Source organism: Zootoca vivipara, chromosome 13 (genome assembly GCF_965207765.1).
Source record: "Zootoca vivipara chromosome 13, rZooViv2.hap1.1, whole genome shotgun sequence".
In the NCBI taxonomy this organism is placed as follows: Eukaryota; Metazoa; Chordata; class Lepidosauria; order Squamata; family Lacertidae; genus Zootoca; species Zootoca vivipara.
In genome coordinates, this window is record NC_142596.1 from 24,248,299 (window position 1) to 24,270,147 (window position 21,849).

At 48.2% G+C, this 21,849-nt stretch overlaps 1 protein-coding gene across 2 annotated transcripts; it reads left to right on the forward strand.

The window, feature by feature from the left end:
* Nucleotides 1-1,787: 1,787 nt before the first annotated feature.
* RASL12 (RAS like family 12) lies at nucleotides 1,788-21,737 on the forward strand. Of its 2 annotated transcripts, none has more exons than XM_035131046.3 (6): nucleotides 1,788-2,077; nucleotides 6,925-7,049; nucleotides 7,767-7,823; nucleotides 15,761-15,834; nucleotides 17,517-17,707; nucleotides 18,801-21,737. In XM_035131046.3, exons 2-6 carry the CDS (start codon nucleotides 6,932-6,934, stop codon nucleotides 19,183-19,185), a joined length of 825 nt encoding a protein of 274 aa, XP_034986937.3. In that variant the 5' UTR covers nucleotides 1,788-2,077; nucleotides 6,925-6,931; the 3' UTR covers nucleotides 19,186-21,737. The 2 variants fall into 2 exon arrangements, with proteins under 2 accessions (XP_034986937.3, XP_034986936.3); XM_035131045.3 differs by having other exon boundaries at nucleotides 2,008-2,209.
* Nucleotides 21,738-21,849: the final 112 nt, after the last annotated feature.

Genomic DNA, 21,849 nt, shown 5'->3' on the forward strand with positions numbered 1-21,849 from the left:
TGAACCTGGGACCTTCTGCATGCAAAACACATGCCCTGATCCAAGCCAAGAGGAGCCAGGAATAGAAAACAAAACAGAGGCGCCAACCCAAAGGTGAATGTTTGCATGACGAAAGGGATGGCAATGCTTTTACCTTCCTAAATATTTATGCTCCGTTGCTTTGCAAAGTCCTCTCTGCCTTGGCGACAGATGCTGTCAGGGTCACTTCCCTGAGCCAAGCCGTCTCTCGACGCTGCTGCCTTTGCTTCGCTTACCATGATTGAGCTGTCCAAATAAAGAGCTGGCAAGTGCTTACTTCAAACTTTTCAAAAATAAGGATGTAAGTATAGCCTGCTGGATCAGACCAAAGGCCCATCCAGCCCAGCATCCTGGTCTCACAGTGGCCAACCAGAGACCCGTAGGAAACCCACAAGCAGGACCTCAGTGCAAGAGAACAGTCCCCACCTGCGATTCACAGCGACTGGCATTCAGAAGCATTTCTGCCTCTGACGATGGAGGCAGAGCAGAGCCTTCCTGGCTAGTACCCACTGATAGACTTCTCCTCCCTAAATTTCACCAGTCCCCTCTTTATTTTTATTTTTACAAATGATTCTTTATTATTTAAAATTACAATTTAACAAACACAAACAAATGCAAAAATAAACAATCGTAATGTGAATAAATCATAGTGAATATACATTTCTCCTGTTTCTGTAGCTTTACTGTATTTACATACTTCCCGTCCTTCTCATTAGACAATGTTTTGCTTCCTTTGTTCCACAGGTTTATATTTTGTGTTGTCTTTTCTTTCCTTCTATTTTTTATTCTTGACAAGCTTATCTTTTGCACCAGTCCACCTTTAAAGCCATTCAAGTTGGTGGTCATCACTGTCTCCTGTGGGGATGAGTTCCACGGTTTAACTTCGTGCAACTGCATGAAGAAGTCCTTTCTTTTCTCTGTCCTGAATCATCCAACTTATGGAGGCCCATAAATTCTACCGTCATGAGAATGAAAGGAAGAAAAACAACAACAACATCCCTTGTCTCTACCCACTTTCTCCTTACCATGCATAATTATATACAGTAAATGCATTATCATTTCATCTCTTAATTACCTAAATTAATCAACCTGTATTTGGGTAAGAATTGCATGCAGGTGGAGTTGGTAGACAGTTTGGAGGACCGTGTGTGAGAGAGGGAAGGGGAGATCTCCCAGGATGAGAGGCTGGGAAAAGAAAAAGATGCTGAGTCTACAGGCACCCCCAAACTGCGGCCCTCCAGATGTTTTGCCCTACAACTCCCATGATCCCTAGCTAACAGGACCAGTGGTCAGGGAAGATGGGAATTGTAGTCCAAAACATCTGGAGGGCCGAAGTTTGGGGGTGCCTGTGCTGAGAGGGCACATCTTTTTCTGCATGGGACAAAGGATGGGATGCACTTGTGAGAGAAAATCTTGTCTGTTTCTATCTTCTTTTCTTTATTATTCTTTGTGTGGGTTGTGGGGTGTGTGCCTTTTATTGTATTGTGAAAATCTCAAGAAAGCTTTATTATCAACCTGCAGCGCAGGGTGGACTCACAAAGATGGCTCTGCTGCGGTGGGGGGGGGGCATGTAGGTGGTTCTACTTTAAGAATGAAGCCAGAAAGATTCCCCTCCCCCTTTTCTGGGCATCTTTTATATGATGTTGATTATTCGCCCAGAAGGAAAGGCCTCCGCCTCTTTAAGCCTACCCTTTGCTGATGGGAAACTCTGTCCATCAGAGGCCAGGAGAGGCAGCAGCTTTCCTTACAAGGAGTTTGGCAAGAGCTCAGCTGGCGAAAGTCTCAGGGAACGGGAGTTCCTCTTCCTCTGCCTCATTCATTCAAGTCAAATCGGAGTGACCTGCAGCTGTGAGGCGGAGGCAGACGCCTCTTTGTTCCCAGCCGGTGAGAGAGAAGAGGGGGCCCCCTCCTTGTTGCTCACTCCCTGCTTCGATCTGGGGAGGGAGGCCTTGGAGAGGGACTCTCAGCAGCCTGAAGGTGGAAACAGTTGTGGATGTGTGGCTGTCAAGTGACTGTGTCTTGCCAAGAGGTCCCATGGCGATCCAGCTCTAATCTGAAGGTGAGCTGCTGCTGCTGGTGGTATTGGTGCTGGTGGTGGTCCGCTTTTGCTACTTCTTGGTAGCTCCGTGGTAGAGCATCTGCCTTGCATGCAGGAGATCCCCAGGTTCAATCCCCAACAGCATCTCTCCAGGTAGGTCTGGGAACATTCTCCCTCTGAAATCCTTGAGAGCGGCTGCCAGTCAGAGCAAGCAATGCCTGATGGTCTGACTCAGAATAAGGCAGCTTCCCAAATCCCTATGACCCTGAGGCCAAAAGGAAGGAAGGAATGCATGGCACCTGTGTCATGTGGGGTTGAATGGGGCAGGGGGAGAGAGAGAGTCAGCCAATGGATTTAAGACATAGGAGCATAGGAATCTGCCTTACACAGAGTTAAACCATTGATTTAGCTCAGTATTGTCTACACTGACTGGCAGCAGCTCTCCAGGATTTTGGGCAGAGGACATTCTGGCCTTACCTGGAGATGCCGTTCTGTATGCGACGCAGATGCCCTTACCGCTGAGACATGGCCCACCTTCCAAAAACAGGAGGAAAAGAGAGTTGAAGGCGTGATTGAGGCATAGATGTCCTAGCAGGGGTTTTTTGGTGGGTTTTTTTGCCCCAGTCTTCTCTGCTTGACAGGTTGTGTAGGCTTCTATAGCATTCTGCTTGTTCTAGTTAATTTTTAAAGTTATCTATCAAAATAGATTAAATCTCCCACTCTTTAGCCAAAAAGAAGAAGAAGAAAGTTCTCAGAGCAGCTTACGACTGACTTTTTCTTTGGGGGGGGGGAGACAAGGCCTGCAATCTAAAAAGACACAACACTGAAGGAAAACAGATCAGGAGGGAGGAGGAAGAGTAGAGCACAGGAAACAAGGGTGCATACTCTGGGCCTTGATGTATCTCTCCTATCAACCTCAGTACTCTAGGGAAGAAAATATTGCCGGTCATCACCAGACTTTTAGAGAATTATGGGCTGGATGGGGGGATGAATTATTTGCAGTTCCCAGACTTTCATATTCAGGGCTAACTCTGGATGTCAGATATTGGAGACAGACATCTCGGAAGCACTATAGCCCTGGCTTGTGAGCTTTCTAGAGGCATCTGCTTGGAAACAGAATGCTTGACCAGGTCAGTGTCAGTCTCACCCAGGAGGGCTCTGATGGATGTCCCTTACTGTGTTGGTGTGAAACCTGTTTACAGAATACCAGTCATCCATCGCTCACCTAACCTCTACATTTTTCTCCCCTCCCCTCATAACTCCTGCTTGATGTTTAGATTGTAAGGTTCTTGGGGCAGTGACCTCCTCCCTCCATGAAGCATTATTTAAATGCATCGCTAATGCTAATGATTAAAATCAGGGACCTTGTCAGCTTGAAAGTTGCAAGGCTGCAACCTGGGAGCTAGGATGCAAACAGGAGCTTCACTTCAGCCAGTCCATCATCGCCTGGACTTAGCCTTGGAACCTGTTTCCAGATCCAGGGTTCTACGTCAGCTTATGGAAAGGAATGACAAACCAGGCAGTGCCTCTGGGCATGTGCAGAAAGTCTTGCTCCCTGTCCACAAAGCAGAGTTCCCCTCCCACCTAGGAAAGGGTGTGTGACACCCAGTTCAGAGAGGTGATGATGGGCATGGGGAATGCCCAGGTTTGAGAACATTTGCGCTTCTGACTAACAGTTGTAAGAGCAGGAAAGGCTGTTGGTTTCACATCTTGCTCAAGTGGTTTCCTGGAGACCATCGTGGGAAGCAGAGATCCCTTAATGATCCCCAGTTTGCCAGGGATGAGTGTAATTTTATGCCAAGGACAGAAAATTAACTCATCTCATGAGAACTGGAGGAAGTCCTTGAATGAGTCAGATGTTCCTTGTTTTTTATGATGACCAGACTTGATCCTCAAAGCCTCTTATTTTGTTAGACAGGAGATAGTCAAGAGTTCCTAAAGGGAGTTAAAAGTGGCATGAACGAGGCATCGCTTCCTATGATGAACACACATCTTCATTTTGACTTGCATCCAAAGCTGCATTAAGCTGCTCGTTCTATTAGTGCAAGGATTTCTGCTTGTGCAACTGAATTTTCTCCACCTCCCCCCATAGAATCATAGAGTTGGAAGGAGCTCTGAATGTCATCTAGTCCAACCCCCTGCAATGCAGGAATCCTGCCCACAGCTGTTCCTGAGTGGGCTCAAACCACCAACCACCAGCCAGATTCATCGCAGTCCCCATGCACCGCCTAAACCTGTTCTGGGGTTTCCCCCCAATGCTTCAGAACAGATTGTGGGAGGGTGGACGGCACCTGAGATGAGAAGAGAGGGGGAAGTTCTTTTGCAGAAGCCGAAATCCTTTTGCTAATGGAACAAGGGCTTCAAATAATGTTCTTTGTTCCGCCATCATCATCATCGCTGGTCAGTCTCAAGATCTGTAGCACAGTGGCAGTGCACATGCTTAGCTTGCAGAAGGTTCAATCCTCAGCATCCCCAGGTAGGGCTGGGAGACAGACATTTTTGAAATCATGGAGTGTCATGGTCCAGTCGGCGGGCGGTTGGCTGGGGACGTCAGGACCAGAGGCAAGATGGAGGTGTAGAAGCAGGAACAGGTGCAGGGCTGAGGATCCAGTAGCAGGCAGCCGCAGGGTCAAGGAGCAAGGCAGAGGCGAAGGTCTGGGAGTCAAGGAGCAAGGCGTCAGCAAGGCAAAGGTCCAAGGGTCGAGGATCAAGGCGTCGGCAAGGCGAGGGTCCAAGGAGCAAGGCCTCGGCAAGGCAAGGGTCCAAGGAGCAAGAGGCCAGAGGCAACCAGGCAAGGATAGCGTTGCTGTGGCAAAGAGCTGAAGGGAAATGCTGAGCTTTTATCCCTCCCAGCTCCTGCCACCAGGTGCAGTGAGGTATCAAGTGGCCTCACCTGAGTGACCACCCCTTGCCTCTCGAGCACAAGCTGAGGTCTTCACCTGAGTGGCCACTCCTTGCTTCTCTAGCACAAGCTGAGGTAGGCCCCAGTCCTGCAAAGCACTACAGGCCCCAGAGCCTGACTCCTGCCCATACTCCTGACATGGAGAGCCACTGCCAGTCATTGTCGACCACTAACAACTAACATGGTGCCCTTTGAATATTGTTGGACTACAACTCCCATCAGCCTTAACCAACGTGTCCAACGGGGATGATGGGAGCCCAGTGAAACCTGGAGGGTACCAGGTTGACTTCCCCTGATGTAGACTATCCTGAGCTAGATGGACGAAATTATAAAAGTCAGCTTCATATTGGGGAGTGACGATAACACAACGCTAGAACATTTCTCTGCATATAGGAGGTTGCCAGTTCAATCCATGACATCTTCAAGTAGGCTTGGGAAGGACTCCTGCCCCAAACCCTGAAGCCAATCAACACTGAGCAAGACGGACCCATGGTCTGGTGTGGTAGAAAGCAGCTCCTACATTTCTAAGCAGGCTTTGGAAGCTATCAAGAAACCTATCGTGCCTATTGAGCAGAAGCACAAAATGGGATTTTGTGAACACACCACAGCAGGGGTAGCCAACATGGTGCTCTCCATATGTTGTGATCTCCCATAAGTCCCAGCCAGCATGGCCAAGGGAACAGGGCCGATGGGAATTGTAGCTCAACAATATTTACAGGATTGCCACGTTGGCTACCCTGACATCACAGACTTTGAAAATGTCGTGTCAGCTCTGTGGGCAAACTCTAGTCTTCATTGACAGTGCACAGCAGGGCCTTGGGGGGCTGTTGTAACAGCTTGGTTTTCACAATTTCAGAAGAAATATATTGTCCTAGAAAACAGCAAATCGCACCATTTATTTATTTTAAAAATATCACTTAATATCTCCGAGGCAATCAAACAAAACATTGATATCAATTCGTAGAAAAGTACAAGCTTTCCTAAAAGCTAAGGAAAAACAGACCCGAACTACAAATCAACTGAGCAGCGTACAAAGTAGATAACTAAAAAACTAAGAGTCCCAGTCCAGGAAATCTGGAGTAAACAACATATAAGTTTTCATGAGGTGTTCAAAGGTCATTAACATATCTGCCTTACTAATTACCTGAGGGAGAACATTCCAAAGGGTGCATGATGTCATTGAGAAGGCCAGCTTCTGTGACCTCTGGCTGGTTGTGGAATGATCTGCAGGGACTTCTCAGAATATATTAAAAATCAGCTTGGTATGTCCAGGGGGGGCAGTCCACTGCCCCCAGTTTACTTCTACTTTGAACTTCATATCCACCAAGGAATTAGTGAGCATGCTTGTGCTTCTGGGAGCGTGCCTGCTTATTGTGCAATTAAGAAAAACCAAATTATTAACATTATTAGAATTGTGTCCTAGGGTTGCCATATTCCCCGAAGTGAAAATCTGGTCAAAGTTGTTGACCTTTATTGGGAACATCTCCCTTTTTAAATCGCCCTACTTGCCCATACGTCCAGGTTTTTCCAGACATTTTGCCGATTCAGCAAAAATCCACACAGACACCATTTTTGGAGCCTGATTCCTGGACATATGGCAGCCCGATATATTGAGGGCTGTAATTCGTTAAGGATGCTGAGAGCTGGAGACCTTAGTCTCCTTATTCCCCTCCCAGAGCTACAACCCCAAGAGTAGTTTAACAATCAATCCCTCTCCCCAGGAAATTTCTGGGAATTGAAGCTCTAGGAGGGGACCAGGTGTCTCCTACCAGCTCTCAGCACCCTTAACACATGACAGCTCCCAGAACTCTTTGGGGGAAGCCATGACTGTTTAAAATGGTATCATGGTGCTTTAATATGTAGTGTGACTGTTACTTGAGGCTGTCTCAACGGGACAGGCTGGAAAGAGAAAAAACGAACTGATTACTACCGGAGGATGTCTCCAAATTTGTTTCTGTTCCCACAGCCAGAGGATGTCTTCCATGTTCAGCAGGACTCGGACGGCCCACTGTGCGAATGAGCGCCATCTTCACACCTTTCCCCAGGAATGCAACGTGGCCATATTGGGGTGCCAAGGATCAGGAAAATCAGGTTAGGAGATGTTGGGGGAGCTGGGAGTAGGGAGGGGGGGTGACATTTAATTCAGCTCACTTGTAAAATTGAACTTGTTTAATTCGCACAGGGAACAGCACATTCCCATTTCTCCTCAGGTGGTGAAATGGGACAACCCCCCCCCCCCCAATTATATTACACCTTTCTTCCATCCTGGAACCCAAAGTGATGTTCATGTGGTTCCCAGGTGCTCACCTATCCAGGCACTGATAAGCCTATGATTATCTAACTTGTGGCCTTCCAGATGTTGTTGGATTCCATCAACTTCCACCAGCCCCAGCCGGTGCACCCAGCTGTCAAGGACGATGGGAATTGTAGTTTAACAACACCTGGGAGGCCACAGGCTAGCCACTCCTCAAATATACCCCGATCTGCTTTAGCTTCAGCAAAGTGATGGTCCCATGGGCTCTCACCTCATGCCCTGGGACCATCTGCCACTGTAGTCCCAACTGGGGTACTGTCCATGCACCTGCTCAAAAGTGGAACTGCTCTCAGGTAGACATCCATGTCTACAGCTTGCAGGCTAGAAGGTAGGTCTTCACAGGATAGGGTCCCAAGCAGAAGGCTCCGTTCCTTGTGTGCAAAACTGAGGCCTTTCTCATCCATTTCAGCAATAAAATAAAATAAGAATCTTGCTCTTCTGTGAGGACTCACTGCTGGAACTAAGTGTCTCTCTCTTTCTCTGGTTTCTTTCAGCGTTGACAGTGAAGTTTCTAACCAAGAGGTTTATAAGTGAATATGATCCTAACCTAGGTAAGAAGACCTTGCTCTGATCTCATGCCTTGCACCCCTTCTTCCGCCTTCCTCCTCCTCCCCTTCTTCCTGTGTTCATTTTTAAATCAGCCCTTTATTCAAGACCTCGAGGACTAGAATCTTGCTTTATCATTAGGGGAAAGATAATAGATGAGTGATATACCGTAGTACATGCTTTGCATGCAGAAGGCCTAAGGATCAATCCCTAGCATCTCTAGGTAGGACTGGGAGAAGTCCCAGGCTGAAACCGCAGAACTCCTAGAAACAATAGAAGCTGCCTTATATGGAGTAAGGCATGGGGCTCATCTACCTCCAAATGCTCAAAATCCAAAGATCTGCTTGTGCAAATTTATTTATTTATTGCAATTATTTCCCACCTTCTCATCCAAGGAGCTCAAGGTGGTTCTCCCCTTCTTCACTGAATCCCAACAACATCCCTTTGAGGGAGATTAGGCTGAGAGGCAATGACTGGCCCAAGGTCACCCAGTGGTGATTTGAACCCTGTTCTCTCAGATCCTAGCCTGAGACTCTAATCACTACACCACACTGGCTCTCTCTCTTCTTTGCAAGAAAAGTTTGCTTTTCAATTGGGTAAAGGAGGGCAGTGGTGGAAGTGCCTCCCTACCCTCAGAGGAGCTTATCTTCCACCCCACTGTATTTCTAAATGTGCTTCTGAGAATAAGCATCGTTGCATGCTACCCCAATCTCTGAGTGGTGTGAGATTCCAGGTGCTTACCACCCAGGGTTCGTATTTCCTTTTGGAAATGAGGCACAGTGGAGACTATGGTGTCTTTATGATAAATGGTTTATCAGGGGTCAGCAAACTTTTCCAGCAGGGGGCCGGTCCACTGTCCCTCAGACCTTGTGGGGGCGGACGGCGGACTATATTTTGGAAAAAAATATGAACATATTGAGGGCTTCTCCTTGCAGCCAGAGATGCATTTTAAATAAAAGGACACGTTCTACTCATGTAAAAACACCAGGTAGGCCCCACAAATTACCCAGAGATGCATTTTAAATAAAAGGACATATTCTACTCATGTAAAAACATACTGATTCCTGGACAGTCCGCGGGCCGGATTTAGAAGGTGATTGGGCCGCATCCGGCCCCATGGGTTACACACACAAACACACACATATAATCTGAGCCTACGATGAAGGGGTTCACAGCATTAACTATTGGATCAACTATTGCTCTGCTTCTCTGGCTTTGCAGCTCAACCCTAAATTCAGGCTTCATCCCTCTGACAACCAGAGCCCGCTTTCCTTTGTTCTCTTAATGGCCCATCTCTCGGGTGATTACCTCATCAGGAAACTGGCCTGACTTCTGCTGGATCCAGGAATTGGAAAGGGTAGGGCACCCCCAAACCTGTAACAGTATTATGCAAAGACAATTGATCTGCCTCCTGGATGAACAGAGCAATAGTACTTTGAGATCACTTGGGTCAGACCAACAACTCTCACCCACCAGGACTCGTCAGAGACACAAAAAAGAGGGTGGGTTGTTTGTCCTAGAAGTGTCCAGTAATAATTAAGCAGAAAAGAGACCCGATCGTTAGGTCTCTGGGGCACATCAGCCACCTTCTTGGAGAAATGGCGGGATGGGGGGAGAGCTTGTCCGGAAATATTCCAAGGTATTTTAAGTTGCGATGTTTTTTCCGCCATTGTTTCAAAACAAACTGCCAAATTTAGAGCACATACCAAGGGAAGAAGCAGAGATGGAAAACACTGATTGTGTAGCAAGCAAATGCGAGGCAGCCAGGATATAAAACAAAACCCTTAAAATATCTCTGTGTTGCTCTCTTTTACCATTTGTGAGCTGGGAAGTTTGTGGATGGCATGCACATTTCATTGAGGCAGCAATAGTCAGCTTTCCCCAACCTGGTAACCTGAAGAGGCTGTCGGACTACAGTTCCCATTACCCCTGACCATCCCTGTCTGGGGATGATGGGAATTGTGGTCCAGCAACATATGGGAAGCAACATCTGGGAGGCCACATCTCAGTCACTCCTGTGCTACAGGGTTGTCCAGATAGTGGCTACACGGACTGATATGGGCTCTCCGGGGTTCCGATTTCCTAGCAATTTCTGGAAATGGCAAGGAATTGAAATTGCCATCTTCTGCTGCTCTACACAGACCCCCTAATGTTTTGCCAAGAACCAGTAAATCGGGGTATACACAGAAGACACAGGAAGAAGTAGGGTACTGGAAGATGGGACTCAGGCCATATCTGCACTACACATTTAAAGCCGTATCATCCCACTTTAAATAGCCATGTCTTCCCCTAAAGAACCCTAGGAGCTGTAGTTCATTAAGTGTGCTGAAAGTTGTTCCCCCTCACAGAGCTACAATTCCCAAAACGGTCTAACAATCAATTCCCTCTTCCTAGCATAGCTGCCAAGTTATCCCTTTTTTAAAGGGATTTTCCAGTATACTGAATAGGCTTCCTCGTGAGAAAAGGGAAAACTTGGCAGCTATGCTTCCTAGCACCCTTTACAAGCCACAGATCCCAGAATTACTGGGGGTTGGGAAGCCACGACTGCTTAAAGTGGGATGATACTGCTTTAAATCTATAGTCCAGATGGGGTCTCAGATTGAATGACCAATCTGTGGTTTGGTTGCTACTTCCAAGCCATTGCATTGAAAATGTGTTTTTAAGGGTTGAGGAGTAAGTTAAGTGCAGCATTTCTGACATTCAGTATGATAAGCTATATTGAGTCCCTTTAATATGCACCTTTTAAGGACTCGATTGCCATGCATTTCAATGGGTTTGCTTCTGAAAGCAGCCTAAACACTAATATAGACACCTGATTCCCTCTCTTCCTTTTTTTTTTAACATAGTCTCTAAATGGTGCAGAAACAGCTCTGTCTGAATGCACAAACCTGCAATGTGTTAACTTTGGGAGGGGTCTTCTTTCTAAAAACAAATGGGTCAGGCTGGGCCAGAATTCAGCGCTCACGATTACCTTGCGCTGCCAATGTTATAAACATTTCCAGCATACTTTCCCACTGATTGCATTCAAGCAAACGGGGCTGCTTTTTTTTAATAGGCCAACCTCAAAGGGGACGGCAATGAGCCACAAATGATTTATGGCAAGTTATGAATGCAGGCAAAACCCAGGAACTCATCTGAAGGCCTCCTCACTTTAATGGGTCCGTGTTCCCAAATATTCATTCTTCAAATGTCGGCAATTATAACCTTGTTTTCAACAAAAGGAAAAGGAGTGGAGGATGCTGCTCCACCAATTTTGAAGTCTCTGTGAAACTATTACTCTGCGGAAATATCTTGCTAGATGAATCACTGGGCATTCATTCAGCAGAGCAATGAAAAGGGCATGGAAATGTTTTTTAATTGGACCGAGAGAGTTTTCGCTTTGCTTTGAAGGTCATTATTGTTCAGAAAAGAGGTGGGGTGGAATTTCCACTGTGGAGTTTCTTGTCCTCTGGGATGCCCATCCCCTGAGATTTAAAAAAAAAAGTCCCTGGTGACTGCAGGGGAAACTCTTCAGAAGATGGAGCAAGGGGCTCTTTTGTCCTTGCAGAATAAACTTTGCAACCCCATGCACTGCTTAGTTAACGAGGGAAACTGCAGAGGGGCAAAAGATAGCCCTTAGCTTGGTCATGGGGCATCTGCTTTGCATGCAGAAGGTCCAGTGGCTGGGAAGGACTCTGAGCTGGAACCCAGGAGAGCTGCTGCTGGTCAGTGTGAACAATATTGAGCTAGACCAGGGGTCAGCAACCTTTTTCAGCCATGGGCCAGTCCACTGTCCCTCAGACTATGTGGTGGGCCAGACTATATTATGAAAAAAAATATGAACATATTGAGGGCTTCTCCTTGCAGCCAATTATGGTGACTGGTTGATTATGGTGCAATGGAAGCAGGGCTAGCCCTACCATGAGAAGCAGAGGGAAGGGTCCACTCAGGAGGCAGATGATGGGAGAAGCAGGAAGTAGCAACATTTTGGAAAACAGAGTTGTGTGGAACCCACAGAATGTTCTGTCCCATCACCAGTGTTGACATAAGAGTCAACTGCTTGCCCAATTGGCTTCTGCCGTGGAATGGGATGGAATCTTACTTAGCCTCAAGCAGGAAAAAAAAGTATTAGATGAATCCTGGACAGAAGGGCTCCATTCTGACATTGCTTGAGGGTAGCCGGGTGAAAAAGTGGTGGGACTCTGAACCTTTAATAGTGTGAAGAAGAGAAGATTTCAGCTGGTCATGCAACTATCAAAGGTGCAGGAGCCCAGTCCTCCTCCTCCTCCTTATTATAATTTATTATTTATACCCTGCCCTTCTGGCTGGGTTTCCCCAGCCACTCTGGGCGGCTTCCAACAGAAAAATGAAATAAAATAATCTATTAAACATTAAAAGCCTCCCTCAACAGGGCTGCCTTCAGATGTCTTCTAAAAATCTGGTAGCTGTTTTTCTCTTTGACATCTGGTGGGAGGGTGTTCCACAGGGCGGGCATCACCACCGAGAAGGCCCTCTGCCTGGTTCCCTGCAACTTGGCTTCTCGCAACGAGGGAACCGACAGAAGGCCCTCGGTGCTGGACCTCAGTGTCCGGGCAGAATGATGGAGGTGGAGACGCTCCTTCAGGTATACTGGACCAAGGCCATTTAGGGTTTTAAAGGTCAGCACCAACACTTTGAATATTATTATTATTATTATTATTATTATTATTACAGTTATATACTGCCCTGTACCTGCAGGTCTCAGGGTGGTTCACAAGTTAAAATCACAATATAAAAACAAAAAACGCATAATAAAAATTAGAAAAGAACAACCTAAAAATCCCCCAACACACTTTTAAAGGTTACAGGTAGGTAGCCGTGTTGGTCTGGGTCGAAGTAAAATAAAAAAATTCCTTCAGTAGCACCTTAAAGACCAACTAAGTTTTTATTTTGGTATGAGCTTTCGTGTGCATGCACACTTCTGCAGATACAGTGAAATGGGAACACTTTTAAAGGGCATTGGATGTCAATCAGCTAAAGGCCTGGTTAAAGAGGAATGTTTTGCCTTGCGCCATAAGGTGTATCATGAAGGCTCCAGGCGAACCTCCCTGGGGAGAGTATTCCACAAATGGGGGGGCCACTGCAGAAAAGGCCCATTCATGTGATGCCACCCTCTGTACCTGTTATGTACTGAGCTGAATCCTAGAACAATAGGATTCAGAAACAGCGGGAGCTACCCAATCCAACTCCAGGTGGAAGTGAATCCGCAACCTGATTGGCCTGCTGGAGCAGCCAATCAGGCGGCGGGCAGAAGTGAATCTGCTACCTGATTGGCCTGTAGGAGCAGCCAATCAGGCTGCAGGCAGAAGTCAATCCACAATATAATTGGCCCACAGGTGTAGCCCTGAAGTAGCCAATCACGCAAGGCCCATTGTGTAAATAATGTATATAAGCAGATGGTTTTGGGAAAAGGAGCCATTTCTTCTTCTCCTCTTCTCCTTGATGACTATGAGCTGAATAAAGAGCATGAAATTCACTCTCGACTCCGAGTACATTTCACTGGCATGCGACGCCTCTCCCTATGGCATCGGCGCTGTCCTGGGACACCAACTCCCGGATGGAAGAGAGGTGCCGGTGGCATACTTCTCCCAGACGCTTGCTGCAGCCGAACGAAACTACTCACAGATTGACAAGGAGGGTCTGGCAATCGTGAAGGGCGTAAAAAAATTCCATGATTTCTTGTACGGGCGGCCCTTTACCATAGTGACTGACCACAAGCCGTTGCTTGGCCTGTTTGCCCCCGAGAAGCAGACCCCCCAAGTGTTGTCTCCACGTGTCCTCAGGTGGTCAATTTTCCTTGCCGGCTACCAGTATGCACTAATCCACCGCCCTGGGAAGGCGATGGGCCACGCAGATGCCCTCAGCAGGCTACCACTACCAGAAACAGGCCCCGACCCAGCGCCTGCGCAAGAGGTTATGACCCTGGAGCTGCTTCCCGACCGACCCATTCAGGCACAAGAAGTTGCGCACCATTCCACAAAAGATAGGGTCATCTCCCGGGTCCTGGACTGGGTGTGGCGAGGATGGCCCAGCAGCAGCCCCGGGCCAGAATTCGCTGGCTACACAAACCGCAAACATGAACTGTCGGCCCACAAGGGGTGCCTGTTATGGGGAAGCAGGGTTGTTGTTCCCCAGCCCCTCCGCAAAAGGGTCCTCACAGCCCTACACGAGACACACCCAGGGGTAGTGAGGATGAAGGCCCTTGCCAGGAGTTATGTGTGGTGGCCGGGGATTGACAGAGAGATAGAGGCCTGGGTCCAACACTGCCAGACCTGCCAAGAATCCCGCCCGGATCCCCCAAGGGCCCCAGTCCAGCCCTGGGAGTCCGCCCGACATCCATGGTCACGCTTGCACGTGGACTTCGCTGGACCCTTCCAGGGAAAAACATTCTTCATAGTGGTGGATTCCTACACCAAATGGCTGGAGGTCGCACTGGTACCGTCCACTTCTACGGCGGCAGCCATCCGGGTACTACGTAAGCTTTTTGCAACCCACGGGCTCCCTGACACCCTCGTCTCGGACAATGGAACCGCATTCACGTCAGAGGAGTTCCAGACCTTCACAGCGCAGAACGCCATCCGCCACATCCGCTCAGCACCATTCCACCCTGCCACCAATGGCCAAGCGGAGCGCATGGTGCGGACCACCAAGGACAGCCTCCGCCGCATGACACAAGGGGACTGGGAATACCGCCTTGCCGCATTTCTTCTAGCACAGCACAGCACCCCAAGCACAACGACGGGCCGGAGCCCAGCTGAACTACTAATGGGCCGGCGCCTTGCAACTAGACTGGACCGACTTCACCCCGACAGAGCTCAGGATGAGGTAGTGGTGGGGAAAGGCAGGAACCCCCGGACATTTGTGGCCCAGGACGCAGTGTACGCAAAGAATTTTGGGGCAGGCCCAGCATGGGTACCCGCCACAGTCACCAAGGTGACCGGTCCCGTGTCGTACGAGGTACTAACGGAAGGGGGGCAATGTTGGCGCCGCCACTGCGACCAGCTACGGCGACGATTCCCAGGAGGAACCCGGGAGGAGAGCGGGACAGAGGGGTCCCAAGGGGACAGCAGGGCAGTGAGGCCTGTAGAGCGAGAGGGGTGGGCAGAAGCAGAAGCAGTAGGCACAGAGGGGCGCCCCGAGGCTGGAAGGACACCGGAACCAGAGCCACAACCTAGTGGTTCAGTGGCGCCAGACCAGACAGCCCCGGCACAGCCAGCAGCCTCGGAACACGAGCCAGAACCAGAACCCCTGACCAAGGAACACCCCAGGCCACAACGCACACGGAGGCGGCCAGCAGACCTTGGGGACTACGAATGCAACTTCCCGGGCAGGACTGGAACTTAGAGGGGAGGGGTGTTATGTACTGAGCTGAATCCTAGAACAATAGGATTCAGAAACAGCGGGAGCTACCCAATCCAACTCCAGGTGGAAGTGAATCCGCAACCTGATTGGCCTGCTGGAGCAGCCAATCAGGCGGCGGGCAGAAGTGAATCTGCTACCTGATTGGCCTGTAGGAGCAGCCAATCAGGCTGCAGGCAGAAGTCAATCCACAATATAATTGGCCCACAGGTGTATCCCTGAAGTAGCCAATCACGCAAGGCCCATTGTGTAAATAATGTATATAAGCAGATGGTTTTGGGAAAAGAGCCATTTCTTCTTCTCCTCTTCTCCTTGATGACTATGAGCTGAATAAAGAGCATGAAATTCACTCTCGACTCCGAGTACATTTCAGTACCTCTAATAGAGGAGGCACATGAAGAAAGGTCTCAGATGGTGATCTCAGAGTCTGGGTAGGTTTATATGGAGAGAGGAAGTCCTTGAGGTGTTGCAGTCCTTTTGACCACGCTAGTAATAGCTTGGGTTTGGGTTTAGAAGCTGGTCTGCTTCTAGTTTAATGCCATTTTAAAAAACCATTGTCTTGCAGAGGACACATATGCTTCAGAGGAGGTGGTGGACCAACAACCAGTTCTATTGAAGGTCATGGATACGGCCGACCAGGTAATGGAGAATGGAGTCCTGGCACAAAGGCTCCTTTGCAACTGCACCATTAATGCACTGTGTTACTGTGAACTTGAGCATTTCCGTTTGCCAGAGGCGCACTCTGCTTTGGACACTGGAGCATAGCTGCCAAGTTATCCCTTTTTTAAAGGGATTTTCCCTTATGCTGAATAGGCTTCCTCGCGAGAAAAGGGAAAACTTGGCAGCTATGCACTGGAGTCAAGTTGCCTCTTTCTCCTCTTCATTGCCCTGGAATATTTTTAAAGGTTTATTAGGGACAGCCAGGTAAATAGAATAGGGGTTATTTTAAAACCAAGCTCATTTTAATGGCCTTCTTTTGAAAGGCAGAATGACAGATTAAATGGATGAAGGCCAAAGCCAGCCTGCAAGCCTATCCTAGCACAGGAACAAAATGCCCCATTCTTATAAGGCTCTGAGGATTAGTTGGCCCCAGCCACATCACCAATCAAATTGCATAATGGCTCTTGTTTCTAATGCCGGCAAACAATGGACAAAAGCAGGAGGAAGAGGAGGGGAGCTGCTAGCAGCTGGCCTGCAGCAGCTTCCTTGTGAGTAACAGCCAAAACATTCCGAAAGTTTTTCAGTTTCGAAAGAACAAGGCACGATGCAGATTTTTGACATTATACATGGTGTCTGGGGATGGAGAGAATTATTTCTCCCTCGTAGCACTAGAATGCAGGGTCACCCAGTGGCATTTATTGGTTGGCTGTAGAGGCGGAACAGAGAAAAAGAAGCCCTTCACACAACTCATGGGACCAACTTGCAGAACTCCCTGCTGTTATATGTTGCGCTGCTGTCCTTAGTTGCTTTTAAAGGGGCGGGGGGCGGGGATAGACAAATTCATGGAGGAAGCAGCTATTAAGTTTAATTTATTTGTTGCATTTATACCCTGCACCTTCTTTTCCAAAGAGCAAAAGATGGCCTACATGCATTCCCCTCCTTCTTGAATCCCAACAGAAACCTTGTCAGGTTGGTTTGGTTAGGCTATGAGGTGGTGAAAAATTCTTATGGGTACAGTGCAAAGTGCTTCATAGCTGAGTGGGGATCTGAACCCTGGTCTCTCAGACCCTACCCTAACACTCTAACCACTACACCAAGAGCCATTCAGCGTACTTGGTGCAGGTTTGGGGAGACCTGGGTTCAAATTTCACACAGCAGTTAAGTTCAAAGGGTGACCTTGGACCAGTCACCATTTTCCAGCCTACCCAACTTTGCAGGTTTGTTGTGAGGTTAAAATGAAGATGGGAGTTACCAGGCCCTTACAGGCATCCTTTTTTGCCTACTGAGGCAGTTATACCGCAGCATTCTGCAGCCTCCCCAGGTACCTGTATTTCTTGTTCTTAAACAGCCCGATGAGAGGAGTTGCCTCATGTTGCCTTCTCATCATGGATACCCAGGAAGGCTGCAGAGTGTGGACCACTGGAAAGATGATTTGTAGAATGAAATCACAAACAACTTTCAGCCACCCATGAGAATTTCATTTAAATTTTATCTCCTTTTTGAGGAGGAAGAGCAGGATATGCATGGGATTTTCGGTTGCAGTTTAAGAACGCAAGACGAGCCTCCTGGATCATGTCAATGGCCCATCTAGTCCAACATGCTGTCCTCAGTGACCACCCAGATAGCCACTAATAATCCCCATGTGGTTGGCTCTCTGCTAGGATGTGCCAGTGAGCTGCGAGCGATACTTGAATTGGGCCAGCGCATTCATGGTGGTCTACAGCATTGACAACCGGAAGAGCTTTGAGGGAAGCCAGCAATACTTGGACATCATAGCTCTGCACCTGAAAAACGTCCAGCATGAATCTCCGGTTTTCCTGGTGGGGAACAAGCTGGACATGGAACAGTACAGGTAATGCCTGAAGCAAGCACCTATTGGTCTCCCATTGGTGCATCCAGCTCATTACTGTCTACACTGACTGGCAGCAGCTCTCTGGGGCTTCAGGCAGTGGTCACTCCCAGCCCTACCTGGAGATGCCAGGGATTGAATTTAGGATCTTCTGCATACAAGGCAAGACAATGTACCATGGACTTATGGCCCTTCCCCATTAATAATAATAATAATAATAATAATAATAATAATAATAATAATAATTTATACCCCGCCCATCTGGCTGGGTTTCCCCAGCCACTCTGGGCGGCTTCCAACAGAAGTATTAAAATACAATAATTTATTAAGCATTAAAAGCTTCCCTAAACAGGGCTGCCTTCAGATGTCCTATAAAAGTCTGGTAGTTGTTTTTCTCTTTGACATCTGGTGGGAGGGCGTTCCACAGGGTGGGTGCCACTACCGAGAAGGCCCTCTGCCTGGTTCCCTGTAACTTGGCTTCTTGCAGTAAGGGAACCACCAGAAGGCCCTCGGTGCTGGACCTCAGTGTCTGGGCAGAATGATGGGGGTGGAAACGCTCCTTCAGATATACTGGACCGAGGCCATTTAGGGCTTTAAAGATCAGCACCAACACTTTGAATTGTGCTCGGAAACGTACTGGGAGCCAGTGTAGGTCTTTCAAGACCATCATGATGAAGAAGCCTGAATTTTCCCTTCTCTGAATTTTGCCATGCAGTTCCCCAGCCAAGAAATGTGTGCAAAATTCCATATGCTAGCATGAAGTGTGCATAAAAAATGCATGCGAAATAACATACAAAAATTCATTAAAGAAGGGAATATATTAGCGAAAGCATGCTTTGCAAAAATGTTATCAGGAGTAGTTCACACACAAAACTTATGAATTTTCTTGAGGACTTAAAAAATAATAATTCAGAAACTGAAATGTGGAGAACTGAAATTAATGAGAAATGAGAAAGAGAAAACCCAAAATCGCCAGATTCATCCACCGTCAGAGTCCCTAGCCCAGGCCTAGACCCCTAGAGCACCATTTGAGCAGGGGTTGTTTATAGGTCAAATGGTCTGTTGGAGAGTGACCATTTCTGAATTCTTTTCCCAGGCAGGTGACCAAAGCTGAGGGGATTTCTCTGGCCTCCAAGTACGGCTCCTCCTTCTACGAAGTCTCGGCTTGCCTGGATTTTGAATCCGTACAGCACATGTTCCACGAGGCGGTGCGGGAGGTGAGGAGGGAGATGGAGAGGCACATGGCGGTCCGCCCCTTGTTCATCATCGAGGAGAAGCCGTCCCTTCACCTCGTCCCTCCAGCCGCCATGGCCTCCAAGCACGGCCTGGCCAGCTGCACCTACAACACCCTCTCCACCGTGAACTTCAAGGAAATCCCTTCGGTGGCCCAGGCCAAGCTAGTCACGGTGAAATCCTCCAGGGCCCAGAGCAAGAGGAAGGCTCCGACGCTGACATTACTGAAGGGATTTAAGATCTTTTGAGGGGAGCCTGCAAAGGGCTGCTTCAAGATGGGAGAGCAAGTTGGGGCCCTTTGCCTGACTGCAGCCATCTTAAATGCTGGTGTACTGGCCTTCCTTGCTTTCCGCGTGGCCTCTCGTTCTAGAGCAAAACATGCTGGGAACATAAGAAGAGACTTGCCAAAGATTCATCTAGTCCAGTGACCAGTTCTCACAGTGACCGACCAGATGCTTATGGGAAAAACACAAGTAGCACATGAGCGGAACAGCAACTCTCCCTACTAGTGATTCCCAACGGCTGCTGTTTTGGGACCAACGCCTCCAATAGTAATGGTTTTCAGCAACAATGCTGCACCCTCCTGTTCAGGCTCCAGTCCAGTCACTGCTGTGCTGCTTTCTGCTCTCCCCCAGCCTGGCTGATCAAAACCCACCCCAGCTTCCACTGAGGCTCTCTACTTGGGAAGGTCAAATGGGAAGCGCTGGCTTCCCTGCTCCCCCTTCCAAAGTGACTGGAGTCCAACCCGGGTCAGCACCCCCAAGCCCATTTCTCCCTCCTCCATCAGAGCCTGCTATGCCGATGCCAGAACTGCAGGGCTAACGGTGTCAAGCGACTGTGCCGCATGCAGTGTGGCCAGGATTAGTATCGACACTGCTCCAAGACCTTTTTCAAATTCTGCACCCAAAGCATGGATGTCTTACAACCGGCAGAAATTGCATCGCATACTTTTGTCGCTCCTGCAGAGTTTGTCTGTGTTATGATTGGCATTTTGTATCTGGCAATGTATGTGAGAGAGAGATAGGAAATGGAGATAGCAGATGGAGATAGCAGGAGGACAGGCAAATGCGCTGGGATGTGTGGGCAGGAGCACATGACGCGTGTGTGCTGTTGAAACAAAAAGTGCCTGTTGTTTGAGTGTTGACGATGCCTCCACGTCCAGCTTTCCAACCCACTGCCAAAGAACAGGCTAAAGGGACACAGAGCCCCCTGGTGAAAGAATGGCATATCATTCCTTGCATACATTTTCCGTCAGCATCCCCGGAGCAGGGGTCACCAGCTTTTTTTTGGCCTGTGGGCACATTTGCAAACCAGAGAATCTGTCCTGGGCACCACACACACACAGCACATTGAAGTACACACTGCAAACCTAGGGTGCATTCCGAAGCGGAGAGTATTGTGTTCGTTTTCCTGCTAGCACTTCTGAACTGATTTCTGATGTTCCTTTCACACTGCAGTGTCACGGAACTCTGACTTTATGGCTAAGATACAGGCATGCCACCATAGAACCCAACTCCCCAATAAAATATTTGAGGGGCCAAGTTAATGGGCATTGCCATTCAAATGGTGTTTGTGTGTGCCACATCTTGTGATCGATTATGCAGGGCAGGGCTTACATGGGCCCCCCTGAAATATTTTATTCAAGTTGGCACCCCTGCATGCCACATTAAATTTCACTCGGAACAGTGGGTGAGGTGTAACACAACAACAAACATCATTGGACCACATTCTACTCCCCATCCCCAAAAAGTTTTGTGTGTGTGTTTTTGTCATGTACACAAAACGGCCCCAAAGACACCTGAATAGCTTCAAAACTACAATGGTGGGGCAGATAAGTTCCACTCTTTTCCTGCTGTGCAAGGCAAAGAGAGCTTCCCTTCAAATGCAGATAGCAGCTTCTAAGGGGCAGTTGTTGTAGTTGTGGACTATGGCAGGGAGGGAGAGAGAACAAAACTTTGCAAACTTCTCATGCCCCCAGCCCACCCTGTAACAGACCAGAGCTGGTCAGGCTCCACTGTGGCTGCTGTTTACACTTCACAAGTACAAAGATGCCATTGAGGTCCCATCTATTTCTGTCCTTAAACTGGTTTCGGGGCCCAGAGAAGCATCTGTGAGGAAGGCTGGGAGGTTTCTAATAGGGGAATATAAGGTAAAATCCAATCTAGCCCCTCATCTGGTTCTCACACTGGCTTGACCAGCTGCCCCCAAGCAGGCAATAGCACTCTCAAAATAAGGACGTAAGAATTTCCCTACTGGATCTGGTCAAAGCCCATCTAGTCCAACACACTGTTCTCACAGTGGCCAACCTAGAAGATATCCACAAGTAAGTCCTTAGAGGAACAGCAGCACTCTTCATGCCTATGATTCCAAGCAACTGGCTCTGATTTTGAAGGAACAGCATAGCCATTGATAGTCCTATTCTCCATTATAGCCTTAAGTACAGAAGTCTGGTGAAGGCTCTGAAACTACAGTTCGCAGTATCAGGCAGTAGGAGGGTGTGGGGAGAAAGAGATGACAATTAAACTAATACAAAACCAGCATCGGTTAGATCTGACCTCGGTAAACCCCCAGTATCATTTTGCCTGCTCAACTGAAGTAATGGGTTAAATGGTGCCTTAACTTAGAATGCCCCCCTTTTCTTCTTTTTCCCTTCTAAGTCTTATCTGCTTCCCCCTTGCCCCAAATTATTTTGCAATCGAATGATCCAACATGCAACAATGCTGCTCTAAAGGTAACCAAGAAACTAAGAGTGGAGAAAACCAGCGCAGCACTTTCATAATAAAGACCATTGATTTATTTCCCCATCTGTTCTCTTTTTCCACAAGGGGAGTAGGAAGGAAGTGGGTTGTGCGTGCAGAACCAACTTTAACTTCTATCTTGATGCTTCTTGGAGAGCGGTGACCTTTAAATTC

Coding starts and splice junctions, on each gene's coding strand:
- RASL12 (XM_035131045.3), top strand. CDS start 2,166: ATGCAGGAGATCCCCAGGTTCAATCCCCAACAGCATCTCTCCAG. Junction 7,050..7,766: donor CCAAGGATCAGGAAAATCAG/GTTAGGAGATGT, acceptor GGTTTCTTTCAG/CGTTGACAGTGAAGTTTCTA. Junction 7,824..15,760: donor TGAATATGATCCTAACCTAG/GTAAGAAGACCT, acceptor ATTGTCTTGCAG/AGGACACATATGCTTCAGAG.